Source organism: Netta rufina (genome assembly GCF_964035555.1).
Source record: "Netta rufina genome assembly, chromosome: 5".
In the NCBI taxonomy this organism is placed as follows: Eukaryota; Metazoa; Chordata; class Aves; order Anseriformes; family Anatidae; genus Netta; species Netta rufina.
Genome location: NC_140128.1, coordinates 20885792 through 20902130, shown reverse-complemented (window position 1 = coordinate 20902130; position 16339 = coordinate 20885792). Strand labels below are relative to the sequence as shown.

At 39.6% G+C, this 16339-nt stretch overlaps 1 protein-coding gene across 4 annotated transcripts in view; it reads left to right on the top strand.

Annotated features, from left to right (window-relative positions):
• AKAP6 (A-kinase anchoring protein 6) overlaps positions 1–16339 on the top strand; it is a gene marked incomplete at its 5' end in the record, with an annotated part of 224730 nt that overhangs the window by 52622 nt on the left and 155769 nt on the right. For all 4 annotated transcript variants that reach the window (XM_084287751.1, XM_084287749.1, XM_084287752.1 and 1 more), the window contains one exon: positions 14557–14679. In XM_084287751.1, coding sequence (XP_084143877.1) covers positions 14557–14679 — 123 coding nt within the window. The remainder of the gene's footprint in view (positions 1–14556; positions 14680–16339) is intronic.

Genomic DNA, 16339 nt, shown 5'->3' with positions numbered 1-16339 from the left:
ATTACCAAAAAGAAAACTGTTGAACTGAAATTTGCATTCTCTAGTATTCCCTTAAATACAGTGTATACAGAGGGGTGAGAAAGACTCTTCATCACTTTATATTTTCATAGAGATGTGCCTTTCCCAATGGTTTAAAGTCTAGCTGCTCTGTTACATAATATACTTAGGCTCCAACAGACTGATGTTTTATGTATCCTCTGTGAGGAAGTACAGGATATTCCACAAAGATACAGTATACAGAAGTCGCCATGGTCTGGTCTAAATATTTAATTATTTAAATAATACATTGCTACTAACTTCCAACTAAATTAGATTCCAGTCTATCTACTGTTGTTAATGCATCATTGCCTTAAAATGTGTACATGCTGGAGATGAGTCAGAGCAGGAGAAATGTTCAAGGGTCTAAAGAGGATTAACCTGAGAGGAAAGATCAAGTCCACTTATGTAAGATTATTGCATAACTCTTCAAAATATGTTCATATCCTTTTCTTCTTGTTTATCCTTATGTGTTTCGACAGCAATTGGTTTTCATTCCTCCATCCTTTCCAGTATGTTAGGATCAGGAGTGAAACATTAAAGCATGGTGACTCTTAAATTATAGTTGTCATCATCAGACATCAGAGTGAACATGTTGCAAATACAGACAGGAAATAGTCTTTCAGAGGCTTATTTCAGACTGTCTGTAGGCTTACACAGGTTTTTGAAAGTCATCTTGAAAGCAACGAGAAAGGCAAAAAAAATAATTGTTTTTTATTTCATCCTTGCTTTAGGCTTTGGAGTACAGATGATAATCCTTACAAACTGCTGAGCTATCCTTGGCAAATCAAACTGGCATCTTATCTGAATATTCCCTTGTTGCTAGTAGAGACTTATTTTGAACCCTGATTTCAAGTAGGTTAAATAAGGTTACCAGAATGGGGACTAGGTTTGCTTCTGGTTTACTTTGGACAATGTTTGGAAAATGTACAGTGCAGGTTAAACAAGGGAGAACCAATGAGCAAATGAATTTATAGTAATAGATAGTGTAGACATTGAAGTCACAAAAATGTAATATTTATTTTTGTTGCTGATGCCAGCATTTGACTTCATGAGTGTTTCCTTACTGAGCTGTACAACACTAAAGACACATAGGGTCATTTAAAATGTAAAACTGCGACACTATGAGCAAAAACTGAACTATACTAGCTGGTATAAAACTAGCTCAGATAAGTACTAACTAAGGTCAACTTCATCTGTTCATTGCAGTGCAAATCTCTCACTTCTCCCACAGAGAATCTTTTTAATTTTGTTCTGTAAACATTTCCAAATTTTGGTGAAAAATAAAAGTAACTCAGAATTATGGTTTAAAGAAGGTGTAAAGGACTGCCCACTAGAGATCACTGGAAAAAGAAACTATTTGAAAGGGAAGTAATAGTGACAGGATTTCTTCGGAGACTGCAGGTGAACAAAAACCGAGCACATAACAGGAAACTAAATTGGGGAACTGGAGGAATAATAATAAAGAAAAAGGTGACAAATCTTAATCTCTTCTTGCTCTTGTCATATTTGGAGAATAGTGGCAATCTCTACTTTCCCTCTTTTAGTTCTTAAACACAGAAATCTTACTGCAAAACAAGGTCACAGGTCAAATAATTTAAATATCTCTTGTGAGGTGACAGACTTAACCTCTTCGCATCAATTAGCCTTATTCAATAGGAGATGTTGAATTAAACTTTCTGATTTTGAGGGGAAATCATGACCATTATATCTTAATTCATGTCAAGGATTTAGCAGAGGTCAATATATTCAGTAGTTACCCAGAAGCAAACAGCATACGTTCTATTTTAGTAAAAAGGAGTGTTTTTTTACCTTCAAATTGGAAAACTTTTAGAAATGGTGATATATCACCCTCTTGAGGCCAAAACTTGTTACTGCACCTATTTTACAGATTTTTTTCTTTTGTTTCTCAATGAGACTTGTGTAACTTCATAGTCAGGGTCGTTAGAAATTCAGAGATTAAATAATTGTAAATTATACCTTTGACCTTAAGAATGTAACTACTTATGAAAATCTTTTTTTCTTTAGTGTAGGCTCCAACTACTTTTTTGCTATGTATTTTATTCCAAAAAAAAAAAAGAAAATATTGTTTTGATTTTAAAAAGCAATAGCGTGAATATGCCTGTCTTTAAGCTTCTAAAACATATAACCTGCACTTCCACTTCTACAGATTTTGTGAAATACATTTCAAAAATATACTCCGTCCTCTGCAAATAAGAAATGTATCACTGTGCAAATATAGCTGCCATTTTTATTATTATTTAGAGATCTATACTAATACTATATAAATAAGCAATGTCTAAGCCTACTTTGTGACTATCAGGCCAAGAATATAGTGGTTTTCTTCCTTTATCCATCACTTATGGGCTAACTTACTGGAAGTGTTATGTAAAAAATAATGAATTTAGCTTTTATTTCAAAGGCACTGCAAATCTTTTTAAATTGATTTTGTGCCTTTGGGTGAAGGTCCACAATTTGCCTAATGTAATTCTTTTAATGTGATTTGTTCTATGGGAAAAGGTAAAACTTCTTGTAAGTGCCCAGCTAACATTCAAAACTTTAATAACCCACTCTGTTCAAGCTACAGAAACAGCCATGGTGCATGTATATCGTATGCAGCTTTACAGGAATTAAATGCTAGGGAAGAGAGGTTCATTTCCAGCAACTATGAGATCAAAGAGTAAGGAACTGTTATGACCAGCTGGGGAAGGTGGGAGAGCGGCTGTGATTGAACATCCTCCAGTGCTGCCAGTGCCTGTTCACAGGGGGGCAGCTGGTCACCAGCAGAGCTGGCAGCTGCACAGGGACGTTCCTCCCCCAGGTCACCATCTGACCCCCCAGTACTCGGGGCATGCAAACCAAGGAATGATGCTTATCCATAACTGCCTATTTTTCCAAGCAGAATAAAGCTGGAGTCTAATATACTACAGAAGCCATTATATGGAAAAATTGCAAATGAGTATTAGTTCATCTTTTGGATTCAATTCAGCTCATAATCAATACATACATTAGCTGTAAAACAATCTGAAAATAAGGTATGTTGCCAACACAACAGTTAAAATAATTATATGAAGAGGCAATGCAGTACTTCCAAGTACCCTTACATCACCATAAGTTGCTTCAACATCAATAGTTATATTGGCAGCATTTTTAGAAAAAGTGAGTCAGATGACTAGCTTCATTGAAAATGAAGATGCTGATTATAGACTCGCACTAACCACAGAGTTTGAATCAAGGTTACTACACAACAGATATTTCATACTGAAAGAATAGGGACAGTTGTGACCAGGAAGTTTGGTTATAGGTTCATCTATTTAAAAAATAAATTTGTACTTAAGAATAACAGATCCTGAAACAACTTCTAAATTTTCTATTATAGTTTAGAGTTGCCCACAGTAGAAAAAAAAAAAAAAAAAAGAAATTGGGGCCATGTGAATATATCACAGCAATGTGCCCCTATCCTGTACACAGGACATAACAACTCATTTTGGTGCCTGGTATTTTTTACCAGTTCCCCTCTAGCCAAGCCACTCTCCCTTCTACTGTACTGTGCCCAGGGTCATTCCAGAATCCAGACCCTTGTTCCAGCTACTGCTTCAGGTCTGACCTCTTCCTTTTGGGAGTAGCTTGCACTATCCTTCTTGTCTCAGGCATATTTGCAGCTTCTGTCCTTCTCTTGGGGTGTCTTTGTCTACAAATATGTGGAGACTCTGTGGTCATAACTTGTCCCCGGATTTACTGTCTTAGACAGACAACAGTTGATGACCTAAAAATGTTCACTTCTCTTGGATGATCTCTAGATATGGCAAGTCTTTGACTTAGGGTCACATGAGGGTATAATCTAAAAATGCCTTAGTTTAAGATATTTGATGCTCTGATATGTAAGAGGAACTTAAACTTACCCTGTACTGGAACATGTTTGGGACACCTATCTTTATTCCCTAGCTGGCCTCTTGCAATTTATGTAAAGAAGAAATGACTCAGAAAAAGTTATTTTAAGAGTAGTGAGAGCTACTGGGAGATGTGACCAATATCAGGCATTGCTATTTGTGAATGAATGTATTTTCAGAAACAATGTTCTATGCTGCTAGCACTGACCAGACCATTTGGATCATTCAGAAGTTTGTACGTTGCTTGGGGCTCACTCACAGTATCACATTTGCTGACTGTTCTGCCTTTAAGAGCTTTTGCATGCCAGTTTTATTCCCAATAGTCTCAAGAAAATGGCCTTTTTTTTTTTTTTAAAAAAAAAAAAAAAAAAAGTAATGAAATTAAAGGAACTACTTTGCCCTTTGCCTGTATTTCTTGCTCCTTTATTTGTTTTTTTCTCTGTTCATGCCCCATTTCCTTATTGCCTGTTCTTCTTTCCTGGTCCTGTCTCATTCTCAGGATATCCTGGTATCCTTTAACTTTCATCTCAGGGTATCAGGTATCCTTTAACTTTGCTGCTTATATTGTTCACTCCATAGTTTCAGATTGTTTCCTCGGGAACCTTTTTCCACTCTGCCTCAGAATTTCAGCGGAGCACAGACCAGGGGTGCTGAACGAGATTAGTGATAGAAACTCACGGCTACAGATTTACACCCGGGAGGTTTTCTGACAGGGCAGTACTGTTTGGAACCATGGAGGAATATTTACCTCTTTAACCACTATATCTGTGTCTGTGAAATCCGACAGTGCTAAAACTTATGTGAATAAAAGCAGTGTGTTTTATTTTATTATTATTATTATTCCCAATATTATTTTCATCATTTTGAGATGGTGATTTAGGTATCCGGCAAAATGAAGTTCTTCAGGCGTTCCAAGCTGCCTCCAGCAGGGGGCTGGCTCAGGCTGCCTTCCCGCAGAGCTGCCTTGCAGCCGTGCTCCGGCCTGGGTCTCCCATGGAGCTGGAAAGGTTTACGATACTGCCCTGCAAAGAACCCAGTTCCCAGTTGTTCCGCATGATAACTTGGCAGGCAGATAAGCAAAGGAATTTTCTGTCGTCTAAAACGTGTAGACATATGTAAAAATTTTCCACACAAGGAATGATATGCTAATGTACTTATTTGCTTGATTCCCAGGAGTGCTTTGAATCTCACACCACTTTGGAGATGCAGCACTGGCCTCCCCTATTTTCGCAGCATGAACTCTCTCCTCACCTGAGTGAATGCAGGAAGCCTAAAACCTTATCTGGCTTTGTGGCTGTTAACGTGATGTCTCGGTTACAAAGCACGGTCACATGACTGTGAGGAAAGATCAGCAGCCATTTTGTATGCCTGGTGTTATTGCCTTCAGAGCAGATGGCATCTCTGGAGGTTTACAACCAATCCATATTGCTGTTAAGTTCATACCAGATGATTCTTTAAATGATGGATGAATCAGAGAGTTTTCCCTTCCCCTCCCTTCCCTTCACTACTTCTCTCTACTCTCTTTGCACTTGCAAAGTCACGAGGATGTTGGCCTTTTCTATGCTGCTACATGGCATTTGTCTGCGTAGTTGTCTCAGCCTCAAGGCCGCATGGAGCTCTGCTGCCCAGCAGTGTCCTTCCAGCACCCAGATTTTGCTTCTATGGTTGTAGGTGTTCACTGATCCTTCAAAAGGCCGGGGAAAGTGTTATCAGTGGTGCTGGAAGCGTGTCTGCTGTCTAAGAATATACCTCTCAGGAACAGGGCTTGGGAAGAGTTTGGCTTGCTCTTCCTGTGTCTATCTTTAGCTCTGCCCCAGAGTTGATCTGTCGATAGTCTAAATGTCCATTTTTAGATCTTATTTAAAAGTTTGAAATAGTATTGGAGGCCTCATGGTGGTTCTTTTAAAATTAAAGTAGATCTTCACCTTGAGCAAAGGTAAGACAAGGCATAGGATGAGGAAAGAAAAACATTTGTGGTACCATGGAAAGGTTTAAGTAATCTACAGAGATATGTTTAGGAATAGTTCTTAATATTCAAATTAGCATAACCTGCTCTTTGACTTTTTCTGCTACCACACATCAATCCTGTGCAGTCAGTAACATTTATAGTGCAGAATCAGGTTCTCTGTCTTCAAATGCAGTTATTTTAAATGGACTGAAAAGTAACATTTTGCATGTCCATCTGTATCCTGTTTTTTAAACCCTTTTTGGTTGTGACTCTTTTACCTAGAAGGCTTTAGGAAACTGAGAACTTCTTAAAAATCTGTTCTGCCATTCCTGCTCGAGTCAGACTACAGTATGGAAAAATAACTCGGGATTGCTAATAAAATCCGTATATTTAGTAGTAGACCATAAGGTCTGCAAAAATTAGGGTCAAGAGTATTCTACCAGTGACTTTTAGGGACCAAGCTCGAACTGAGTTAATTTGCAGTGTTTTCCTAGGCATGTAAGAACTGTGCTTTGTCACTCTCACTCAAGTCTAGAAGGACTCTCAACTCTCTGGTGACATCTCCCTGAAAAGTTGAACTATGTCTGACTGGCTGTGCTTGATATAACTCTTATATTTTTATGTATTAGTTCTTCTTGTTTTCCATCATCAGGATGCATAATGGAAACTCTAAAACGAGGAAAAGTCACGAGCCAGTGAACATCCTGTGCCATGGTTTTTCATTCTGTAGCTGCATAAATCATAGCCAATAAGATAGATGTACATTAGAGAAAACACATTCAATACTCATTTCTAATTCTGTATGTGGTAGTTGGACACAAAACCTAAAGACAGCACTTGTGAAAGGTTTTTGTAGTGTAGTAGTTGGTCTTTAAAAATTCTAAACAGTATCTAGTAGAAAACCAAGATATGTCTTTACATGAATATCTGCTCTGAAAAGTCTGTAATACTTATTTTTCCCTGTTTAGAGTGACATATTCTCATAGTCTGGGGTTATTGAGTAAGTGTGGAACTTCTTAGCCAAAAGCTGCTAAGTTGTATTTCTAAGCTGTCTCTGAACGAATGTATCCTGAAATGCATATTAAGTATTAGCATCCTCCTGATGAATTTGGTCAGTTCTATATTTTGCAAGGTCATAGTCTGCCACAGAATCTTGACAGTATCACACAAAGAATATTTTCTACTGTGGCATCTTAGTTCCTTGGGGATCCCTAACATCTGTACTGCTAATGGTTTTATTGTTGCCTCTGGGTCTAACTCCAATTAAATTGACCATAGCAGTTTGTTGCAACCTCATCCTCTTGAGTACCTGGATTTCTTTGACTTACCTTTGCCTATGAAGAAAGTGCACTTTTATCCTTTTGAAAATAAAGTCCATGGGCAGGAATGAGTTCCTCCTGAGACTAATATGCAAGTCCTTTTGTGGTCAGACAAAGGGTTTTCTTAATGCATTCTGTGATAGAAGAGCCCTTAGAGCCAGCCCATCCTTGTACACAGACCCCTCTGTGAGCTCAGTCTTTTTGTAAATTGGGAACAAACTTTACAACACTGTCTGCTTGCAACAAAATTGGACATTCATTTTTAAGCACACAGCCTCATAACCAATTCTTTTAAGAAGAGAACTCCCTTTGTGTAATAAAAGGGAAGGTGGAGAGAAAAAAAGATCTGGGGTAGTGATTTAACAAGCACTGTTGCCTGGCGCTTCCATACTGAGGTTTGTGGAACACAGTAGATGTTCTGCAGTCACTCTTAACTACCATAACAGATGAGTTTAGTATGTTTGTATTTAACGGTTTGCTGCTTGTGTTTTGTTCCATTTTTAATCCTAGGTCAACTCATTAGAAGGGTTTTCTACTTTCAAAAATGCAGTGACCAAAACTGCCTTAAGTATGCCTTAGTACAATAAGCCAGCATGCATGTTAAATGAAAATGTTAGCCTAATAAGCTGAACACTGTTAGCACTCCACAGCTTAAAGTTACAAGCCAAAAAGTATTGAATTAATGTTCCTACCTGTGCCACACAGAGGCACAATACATCTGGGGAATTTTTTCTATAAAAAGCAAAATTTGGCATAGGAAGAGGGTATACATACAGCTTTTCATAATGGTGTTAACAGTTGCATTCTCCAAATTTTATATCCTAATTTAGACAGTGTTAATGCTAGCTTCCTTTAGCGCATATACCTATGCATATTATATGTAAAGGGATCTTGTATCAAACATATACACAAAATATCTAAGATACTGCTGGTTTTAGTGCAAAATATAAAAATAAAAAAGTTGCATTTTTCAGTAGAGTAAAAATTCCTTTTTTTTTTTTTTTTCTTTTTGTAATCATAAATGTACTGTCTCTTAGACTAGAGCTCAAAATTACAGAACTTGGCTTTAGTTTGTTTCCATTCTAAATGTGGTCTAATAAAAAGCTGGATTTGTAAAGTGATAGCTGCGGCTAAGATGGAAACTTCCTCCTTTTCCATTCCATTCGATTAATGAAAGCTGAACTTCAAAGTCTAAATGAGATCATTTGAAGTGCTAAAATTATTGAACACCAGAACTGTTTACTTTCCTATCTGACAAAAAAAAAAAAAAAAAAAAGAGAGAGAGAGAGACTGAGAGACTGTAATGTAAAAGTAAAATTTGACCACTGAAATGAAGCTAAGAAGCTAGGAAACTTTAAAATTCTAATGTAAGAAGCAATGTTCTCTGAGTTGAGAGGCATTTTGTGCATAATTTTAAGTGACTCACTCGATAGTCATGCTTTTTTTTTTTTTTTTTTTTTTTTTTTTCCATGACTGTGACAGTAAAAGCTTTCCTGGGAGGTCTCAGTTGTGTTCTGGTCAGAAAAATGCAATCCAAGGAGAATATGTCTGAGTAACACCCCTGACAAGCTAAGAAAATAAGTAGGGATATCATCAGGGACTGGAGACTTTCTACAGTTTCATAAGCACTCATGTTTGCACTAGTTTTACAGTTGTTCTCAAAAGTTTCGATGTTGATCAACTGCTTGTTATTTTGCTGACAGCCGGTAACATTTCTCCTGGGCTCTATTTAGTCTTTTTTCCGATATGGGCATCAGCTGTGCCAACAGCTCCAGGGAAACTGTGGCTAGGCCAGGTGGTACCAACACTTCTTTGACTGACTCATGCGATGGTGATGAGCATCAGCCTCAGGTCTGCTCCCACAAGCTAGGAAGAGGAAAGTCTGTTGCTAGCTTGTTTCTGGTCTTTGGCCAGAGGTGGGGTGAGCATCTGAAGCTCAGTGGGAAAGTGGAACAGGGGACTGTGGAAGCTGGAGACGCAGGCGTGAGGAACTCCTGGGCTGTGCTCAGAGAGTCAGCAGCAGGGTGCTGGTAGTGAGCAGGAAGGTGTGCTGAACAGCTGTGAGAAAGAAGGAACACTCAGATAGGGTCCAGGAAAAAAGGTAAAAGAAATGGAGTCAGGCACAAACACTTGCAATGCCAAAGATGACCAATTTCTGTGATCATTTGAAGTATTTAATTTTTCTGACACACACTTGGGATAGATAGAATGCACAGTCCTACTAAGTGTAATGAGTCGCATGTGAGACTTGTTCATCTGACCACCTCTGGAGGCCTCACTGCCCTGCTCCAGGGTTTCTTGTGCTGGCAGCAGACCACCACAGCTGCTTTCCCACATGCCCGACACCACCACTCAGCCTAACCCAAGATCCTCTGACCAACAATATGGGCTGTAGGGAGCCCCATGTAGTACCTTGGGGATGTCTGTCTTTGGTAGGCCCTTACATTTAAAAGAACCAGGGTGGAAGGCACCATTCCGAGTGCCCCCCTCCTTGGCCTGACATATGTGGCCTTTGGCCTCTGTCCTGATCCATCCCTACCCTTTCGTCTGACTCAAGAAAATTCTCGTGTCTTACAGCTCAAAAAATGTGAGAGTTCTGGTCATTAATGAGGAAGTCTCAGGATCTCTAGTTAAATCCCACCATTTAAAAAAATTCTTTGGTTAATTAATCCTTTAATTTTATAGAACAAATGAATTAAGTGTGTTTTCATTTCATAAGACCGCCAGCACCAAAGTAGAAACACTGAGTTATAGCCGTTTTTCTCTCAGTTCTTACAATTGTCTTTCTTTTTAATTCTTATCCATCCAGAACAAATAGAATTAGACCACAAAAAATAACTTTGTACATGCCAAATTTCAAATTAAGCCATTTTTGCTCTAGCTTTGTTCAGGGATGTGTGATTAGAACTTTTTCCTCTCCCTAGGAAAATCTGTAAAATTGTCATAAAACAAAATGAAAAGCTGAATGATTTAATGCTGAATGTTTTAAAATTTTCTACATGGGGAATGGGAAAAGCTTTATCATTATTTGCAAACTTTACTACAGAAGTTGCTACAAATCATCCAGTAAGCAACTTTTTTTTTTTTTTTTTCTTCTGTACTAACAGCACAGAATAAGAATAGCATTATGCCGTGTCATGTAGGGGCTTGAGTTTTTTTAATAACATCTAGCTTGCTGGCACAGTACAAAACTATTACTTTCACAAAACTGAACCAGCTGGTCAAGAGGCAAAGACTGGATTATACTGGTGCTCCATTTTTCTGTTCTGTTCCCCTTTTTTCTCCCTGAGGAATTCTTGTACAGTAATTTCTAGCTTCAATGTGGATGACTTTGGGTTTTTGACTTCCAAGAAGTTGTGATGGAAAATACAAGTTTAATTTTCTTTTACCAAGGCATCAGTTGGGTAGATTTTACAGTATTTTCATTATAAGCATGATAGTGTCTAGATCAGATACTTAATTTGTATAAATCAGCAAAACTATACTGAAGTTTATCTGATTGAAACTCTTCCACACCTTAAGATTGTTGAAGGAAAATATAAACTCAAACAGAAAAACCAGGAAGGTAAAAAGTGTCTAAGAAGGGATGTGAAGTGGTTTCTTGTGCATCTGTATAAAATGAAGGAAACTGAAAAAATATTCTGTGTTTGTTATAATTTGTCTTCCTATAAGTTTCCTTCACTGAGTACTCGATTTGGATTCAGGATTGCATATTAGGTCTTACCCTTTGTTTTGATAAAATTAATGCTGTAGCCTGTTTTTAAAGCATAGTTTTATGCTCTGTCAGAGTCTCATGGTAGATTCTTCTCTATTGGAAGACTGTTTTCTCCCTATTACTTTTTAAGACTCATTTTATTGATATCTTTTGTTGAACACATGTATATTCTGAGAAATGTCCTGAATGACGAGAAAAGCAACTATGTCATGTAATTTGAGTCACTGTGTACGTGGGCATTGTTGATTATTTTCCATTCCAACTAACCAGGCTATAAAGGACGCCAGGTTGCTTAATCTGTGGAAGGGCAGCGGTCCTTCTGTAGGGGTGGTTTTGGGCTCCCATTTCTGTTCATGAGACTTGAGGAGAGCAGAGACATGGCTTTGTATATCTGACAGGACTACTTGGCCCATTGAGAGGGCAGGTGCTCCTTCTCGGGGTGCCAGGCAGCGTGTGGCCGCCTGCCTTTGGCTGGCTGAACCAACAGCTGAGTCGGCGGAGGCAGAGTCGTTTGTGTCAGATAGAGGCTGATGGTGAGGGCTGGGTTGGATCTCAGAGCCCACAGATAGCCATCCCTGGACAGAAGTCAAAGGGGAGAAGGGAGAGTTCAGCAGAACGAGCAAACTGTAGGGCTGCGCATCTCTCCAAAGCTGCTGCAGTCAATTATATTCGCACAGGTTTTAAGTTCTAGTCCAGAGCTGCCTTCCAGGCAGGGATGAGTTACGAGGCTGGGGGTCGGATGATAGAGGTGGCATCAGGCTATAAAAATAAGCTGGAATCATAGGCACTGCACTATGAAAAGAAAACCCACAACCAAAAAGCAAGCAAACGAAAATAACCAAAACTAATCGGAGCATGGTTTGATCTGTCGGCATCCACTGGGCTCAAAGTGCGCCGCCCGCGGTTCTCCCGGGAGGGCACTGCGGGGGCTGGGGCCACCCGCAGCCGGGCCGGGCCGGGGCCGGGGCTCCCCTCGGGGGCAGCAGCGGGTCCGTGCCGGCCCAGTCCGTGCCGGCAGGTGGCGCTGCGGGCCCAGGCACGGCGGGCGCGCGGGCGGTGCTCCCTCAGACGGCGGCCCCGCGCGGCCCGGCCCGGCTCGGCCTTCTCCTTCACCTCCGATATATTCAGTCTCTGCAGATGTGTTCTTCCGAACGTTTTCAATAAAATTTTATAACGGTGTTAAGGATAAAGAATAAAAATAGCAGGAGTGTCGCGAGTGGCGCTGCCGGGCAGGAAAAAATTCCGCGCGGCAGGGAGGGAGCGGGGCTGCCCTCCCGTCTCCCCGCCCGGCTGGAGGCTTGTGCCCGGCCGCCATGGTGGACCGGAGGGCGCCCCTCAGCGTGGTTCTGTGTGCCTGCATTTCGTACAGTTCCCTGCGGGCCTTCCCTGCACGACACTGCAGCCTGCTGGGGTGCCCGCCCTTTCCCGGGCCCTGTGGCTCGGTGGCAGCCAGAGGCCAGCCCAGCGCAGGCAAAAGGGTCCAGGATGCTGGTGCTTGAGCGTTTCCAAACACGGGTGTAAAATATGCTCTGAAACAGGACCGGTTTTGTGAGACGGCAGAAGTAATCCCACTGCCGATAGCTGCATTTGGTACTCGTGCAAGCCTGCAATGTTTCTGAGCACCCTTTTGAAGGCATACAGACATCATGTACTGCGGGCAGATGTTATACGTGTCTGTCTTTGTAAAATACAAGATGCGTGTACAAGAGAGAGCCTTTCTTCATTTTTTTTTTCGTGTGCTTACCATATCACCTTGTCTCTCAAGGACAGCACATTGCTAAAATACAGGCAGAGATTTATTGGAGGCACTAGGACTTTACTCCTCCTGCTCTTCTCCCTGTCAGCTCACTTCTCCCACTCCTCTGCCAGTTTGGCATCTCTTAACATTCTGCTGCGAGCTGGAAAAAAGCAAGCAACGCTGTGTAAGGAGTCAAGGGAACATGTTGGCCCTTACCCATTCCCCACTCTGTCCTATAGCCTGACATGGGGAATGTGGTTCTTGTGCCATGACTTGTAGTGAGAGAGGAGATGCAGCCACCTTCATTGCTTGCCCCAGACTAGACACCCATGATCTAAGTCAGCAGGTCTGCAGGGTTGTGTCTCCTGTCTTCCTTCCCCCATTGTAGAACATCCCAATAAACAGCCTACAGTGAAAACTGCTGAACAGGTTTTTTTCCTTATAGTGCTTTGGGATATGGTGGGTTCCATGGACAGAGGTGGCAATAGACTCATTCTGGGTGCTCACAGTGACTTATCAAAGATATAATAATAATTAAAACAGGGTCTACAGAGTGCCCAGTGAGTGCTGACATGTCCACAGTATGCATGGAGCATCGTGCCAGAGGACTGCCACTTGATCCTTATGGCAGAAGTTGACTAGTGGACACTGCTTCTTGGCACAGTGTTGGGCCAATATAACTATACTACTGTGAATTTTAGAGTATGATTGGCTCTGTTTGACCTATTTTATTACAATTGCATTTCTTTATATAACACAGCTGTGCCCCAAAGCCCAAACTCCTGTTTCTATCTCAGTTTGAATTCCAATTTCAGGTACCACTTTGGAGAAGGGGATGTTAGGGTCCTGAGTGACTCAGGAATCTTAAAGTTTTATTCTTAGCTTCATTTTAGCTATCTGAATAGACTAATAATTACCAGAAATCATTCCATAAATAAAGTGATAAGAGTGAGGTACTGTGTATACTGAACTGTTGACCAACTGGAAATTAAAATTCACACCAGACTCTGGAACTCAGTCAATAGCCAATAATATAACCAGCATTAGACCTAACTTAATCCAGTCTTAGGATGCTTGTAATAGATGGCCATTCCTCTTCAGAGTTAATTTTCAGGCTGCCTATAAACATCACGGTCAGTTTATTCCATTTACAGTCTTGCTTTGCAGTGAATAAGACTTCAGTAAAATTATCTCTACTCAGTATGTGCCTATAGTATCATCCAATCATGTAAATTCAGGGGCACTATTTTTAATCAGACAATATAATTGGTACTAATCTTGCAATAAATGGTGCTCCTGAGAAGCAGGAGCTCCTGTCTTCTCAGGAGCACCATCTGTGTGGCTCATATGCAATCAGTGATATTTATATTAAATGCTATATATTCTGCCTCACCTACTGTTTGATTTCGTCTCTCAGAGTCTCAACCCAGGAATCAAAACAGGAATCACAAGACCCAAGTTCTGACAAGTAGTTTCTTCCTTCAGTCTAACAATGTGTATCTTGTTAATGCAGCTTTGTTCAGCACTTTTTTTCAACCAAAAGTGCTCATGCTACACCCAGTCTCCCCAGTGCAAGGTCAACTGTAATCTATATGCAACTTTACATATACCCCCCTCATATCTTCTAAAACCTTGATATTTTTTCCATTTCATTGCAGTCACATGGATTTTACATTGTCCTGTCCCAAAATGTCACCTTAGATTATACCCCAAAACACTGTTCTGCTCTTCATTTATTAGAAGGCTACTTACTATTTTTTTTTCTCCTTGTATGCTTGCAAAAGGCAAATGTTTACTGTACAGTACACTCTCTCAGCGTAAAAAAAATAAAATAGAGCATACATTTTTCAGATTGCCATTTTACTAACAAATATGCTTCTCTTGTTCTTTCTTTTTTCTTATCTGGTAAGGGGTTTGTAAGCAAGCTGGATGAATTCATTCACTGGTTAAATGAAGCCATGGAAACAACAGAGAATTGGACTCCTCCTAAAGCGGAGACAGACAGCCTTAAACTGTACCTGGAGACACACTTGGTAGGACAAGATTATACTATGATTGCTATCAGTAATTGAAGTGTTCTGCTGTGCTTTTTATTTGATTATTATTTTTTAATTACTAGTGTGCATCTATATTTTAATGTAAGATTTGCAGCATTGCAGTTTATTTTAATGAAAACACCAACAAATTATTCCTGTATTTGAAATATGTACTGATTGCTTTTTAAAAACTAAATTAAAAGCCAAATTTACATTGCCATTCAGAAATGATCTCCAAAATTGAAAGAAAATTTTGATAGCAAAAAGAGAATATTTTTTTTTCTGCGGATAATTCCAGGGTTTTTACAATGTTATAACATTAAGAAAGCTTCCTTACTAGGAAAGAACTCTTATTCTCTCCCCCACAGTTTTTAATATAGCACATAGTCATGTAAATAAAATATTTGAAATAATTATTTCAATCATTTTACTTGATATGCTTTTCTGTCATGTAATTAATACAACTGTCACTAACCTTGTTCTTGTGCAAAAAGCTAAAACATTGGGTGGAAGTAGAAAAACTTGGATGAATAATCTTCAGAATATATTACAGGCTAGAATTATAGATTGAGAAATATTTGATAAACATCATGAGGCTTACACTGAATTCTTCCAAGAACTGCTTCTGGTTATGAGGAGGTAAAACAAAAACCTGAATTAAACCAAATATTAAGTCCTCAAAACCAACATTTTATGCCATAGGTAAAGAATAGAGATCAATGTATGCTGTTTGATGCATAGATATCTTGATAAGTAAATGAGTGTATCTGGCAAAAAGGGACAAAGAAAAAAAAGAATGGAAAATTAAGAATTTCCTTTGCCTTTTGCCCAAATCTTAGGCTCTTGCCAAAATAAGTTGGAAGAAGTGATGAGTACTATTTTGTAGCCAATGAGCTAGAACCTGTAGCTGGATAAAACATTGCAGTAAACCCCCATCAGAGAACCAAACACCCCAAGCTTGTTTTCATTGCCATTGTGTGATAATCTGATGGTGAGAACTTGCTTGACAGTCCCAGGAATTCACGTGATGCATTACAGGAAAAAATGTTATCCTACTCCGTACAGTAATAATGGAGTGACCATTATTAAATTAATCATTTAAGCATAAGCTAACCACATACAACATTAGAACCTAACGGAAACCTGTTTTCAGAATTTCAGCTATATGGAAAACTCTTTTGTGTCTTTTGTTCTTAAACATTTCTATTGTGGTAGTGCCTATGGGCAGCAACTAGACTAAGTGCACATTGTGGTAGGCTATAAAATACAATGTGAGGACTTTGCAGTCTTGCCTTACATTGCAGATTTCAGAATGTTTGGCAGGGAGTTTGGATTTTTCTCTTGTACTGCGCGTATTTACTAATGCTAATGTGGATTCCCATAATGTTTGCAGGTGCTCTGAAAACACAGAGTACATAGTGAGATCAGACCTCCAAAAAGGCAGTGGTGATTTCAATTTGTTTTCCCCTTACAACATGAAACTTTTGGAAACATGAATTTTTATGAGTAGAACAGTAATTTTCAGTTCTGATTGGATAAAAAGAAACATATACATGTGCTATCCCAGGAACCTGACAAATCACTGGCACCAGTAATGCTCAGGTTCTTTTTCCCCGTCTTCCATGTGGAGGAGAGCAGTGGCTCTTTTGCTGCAAGT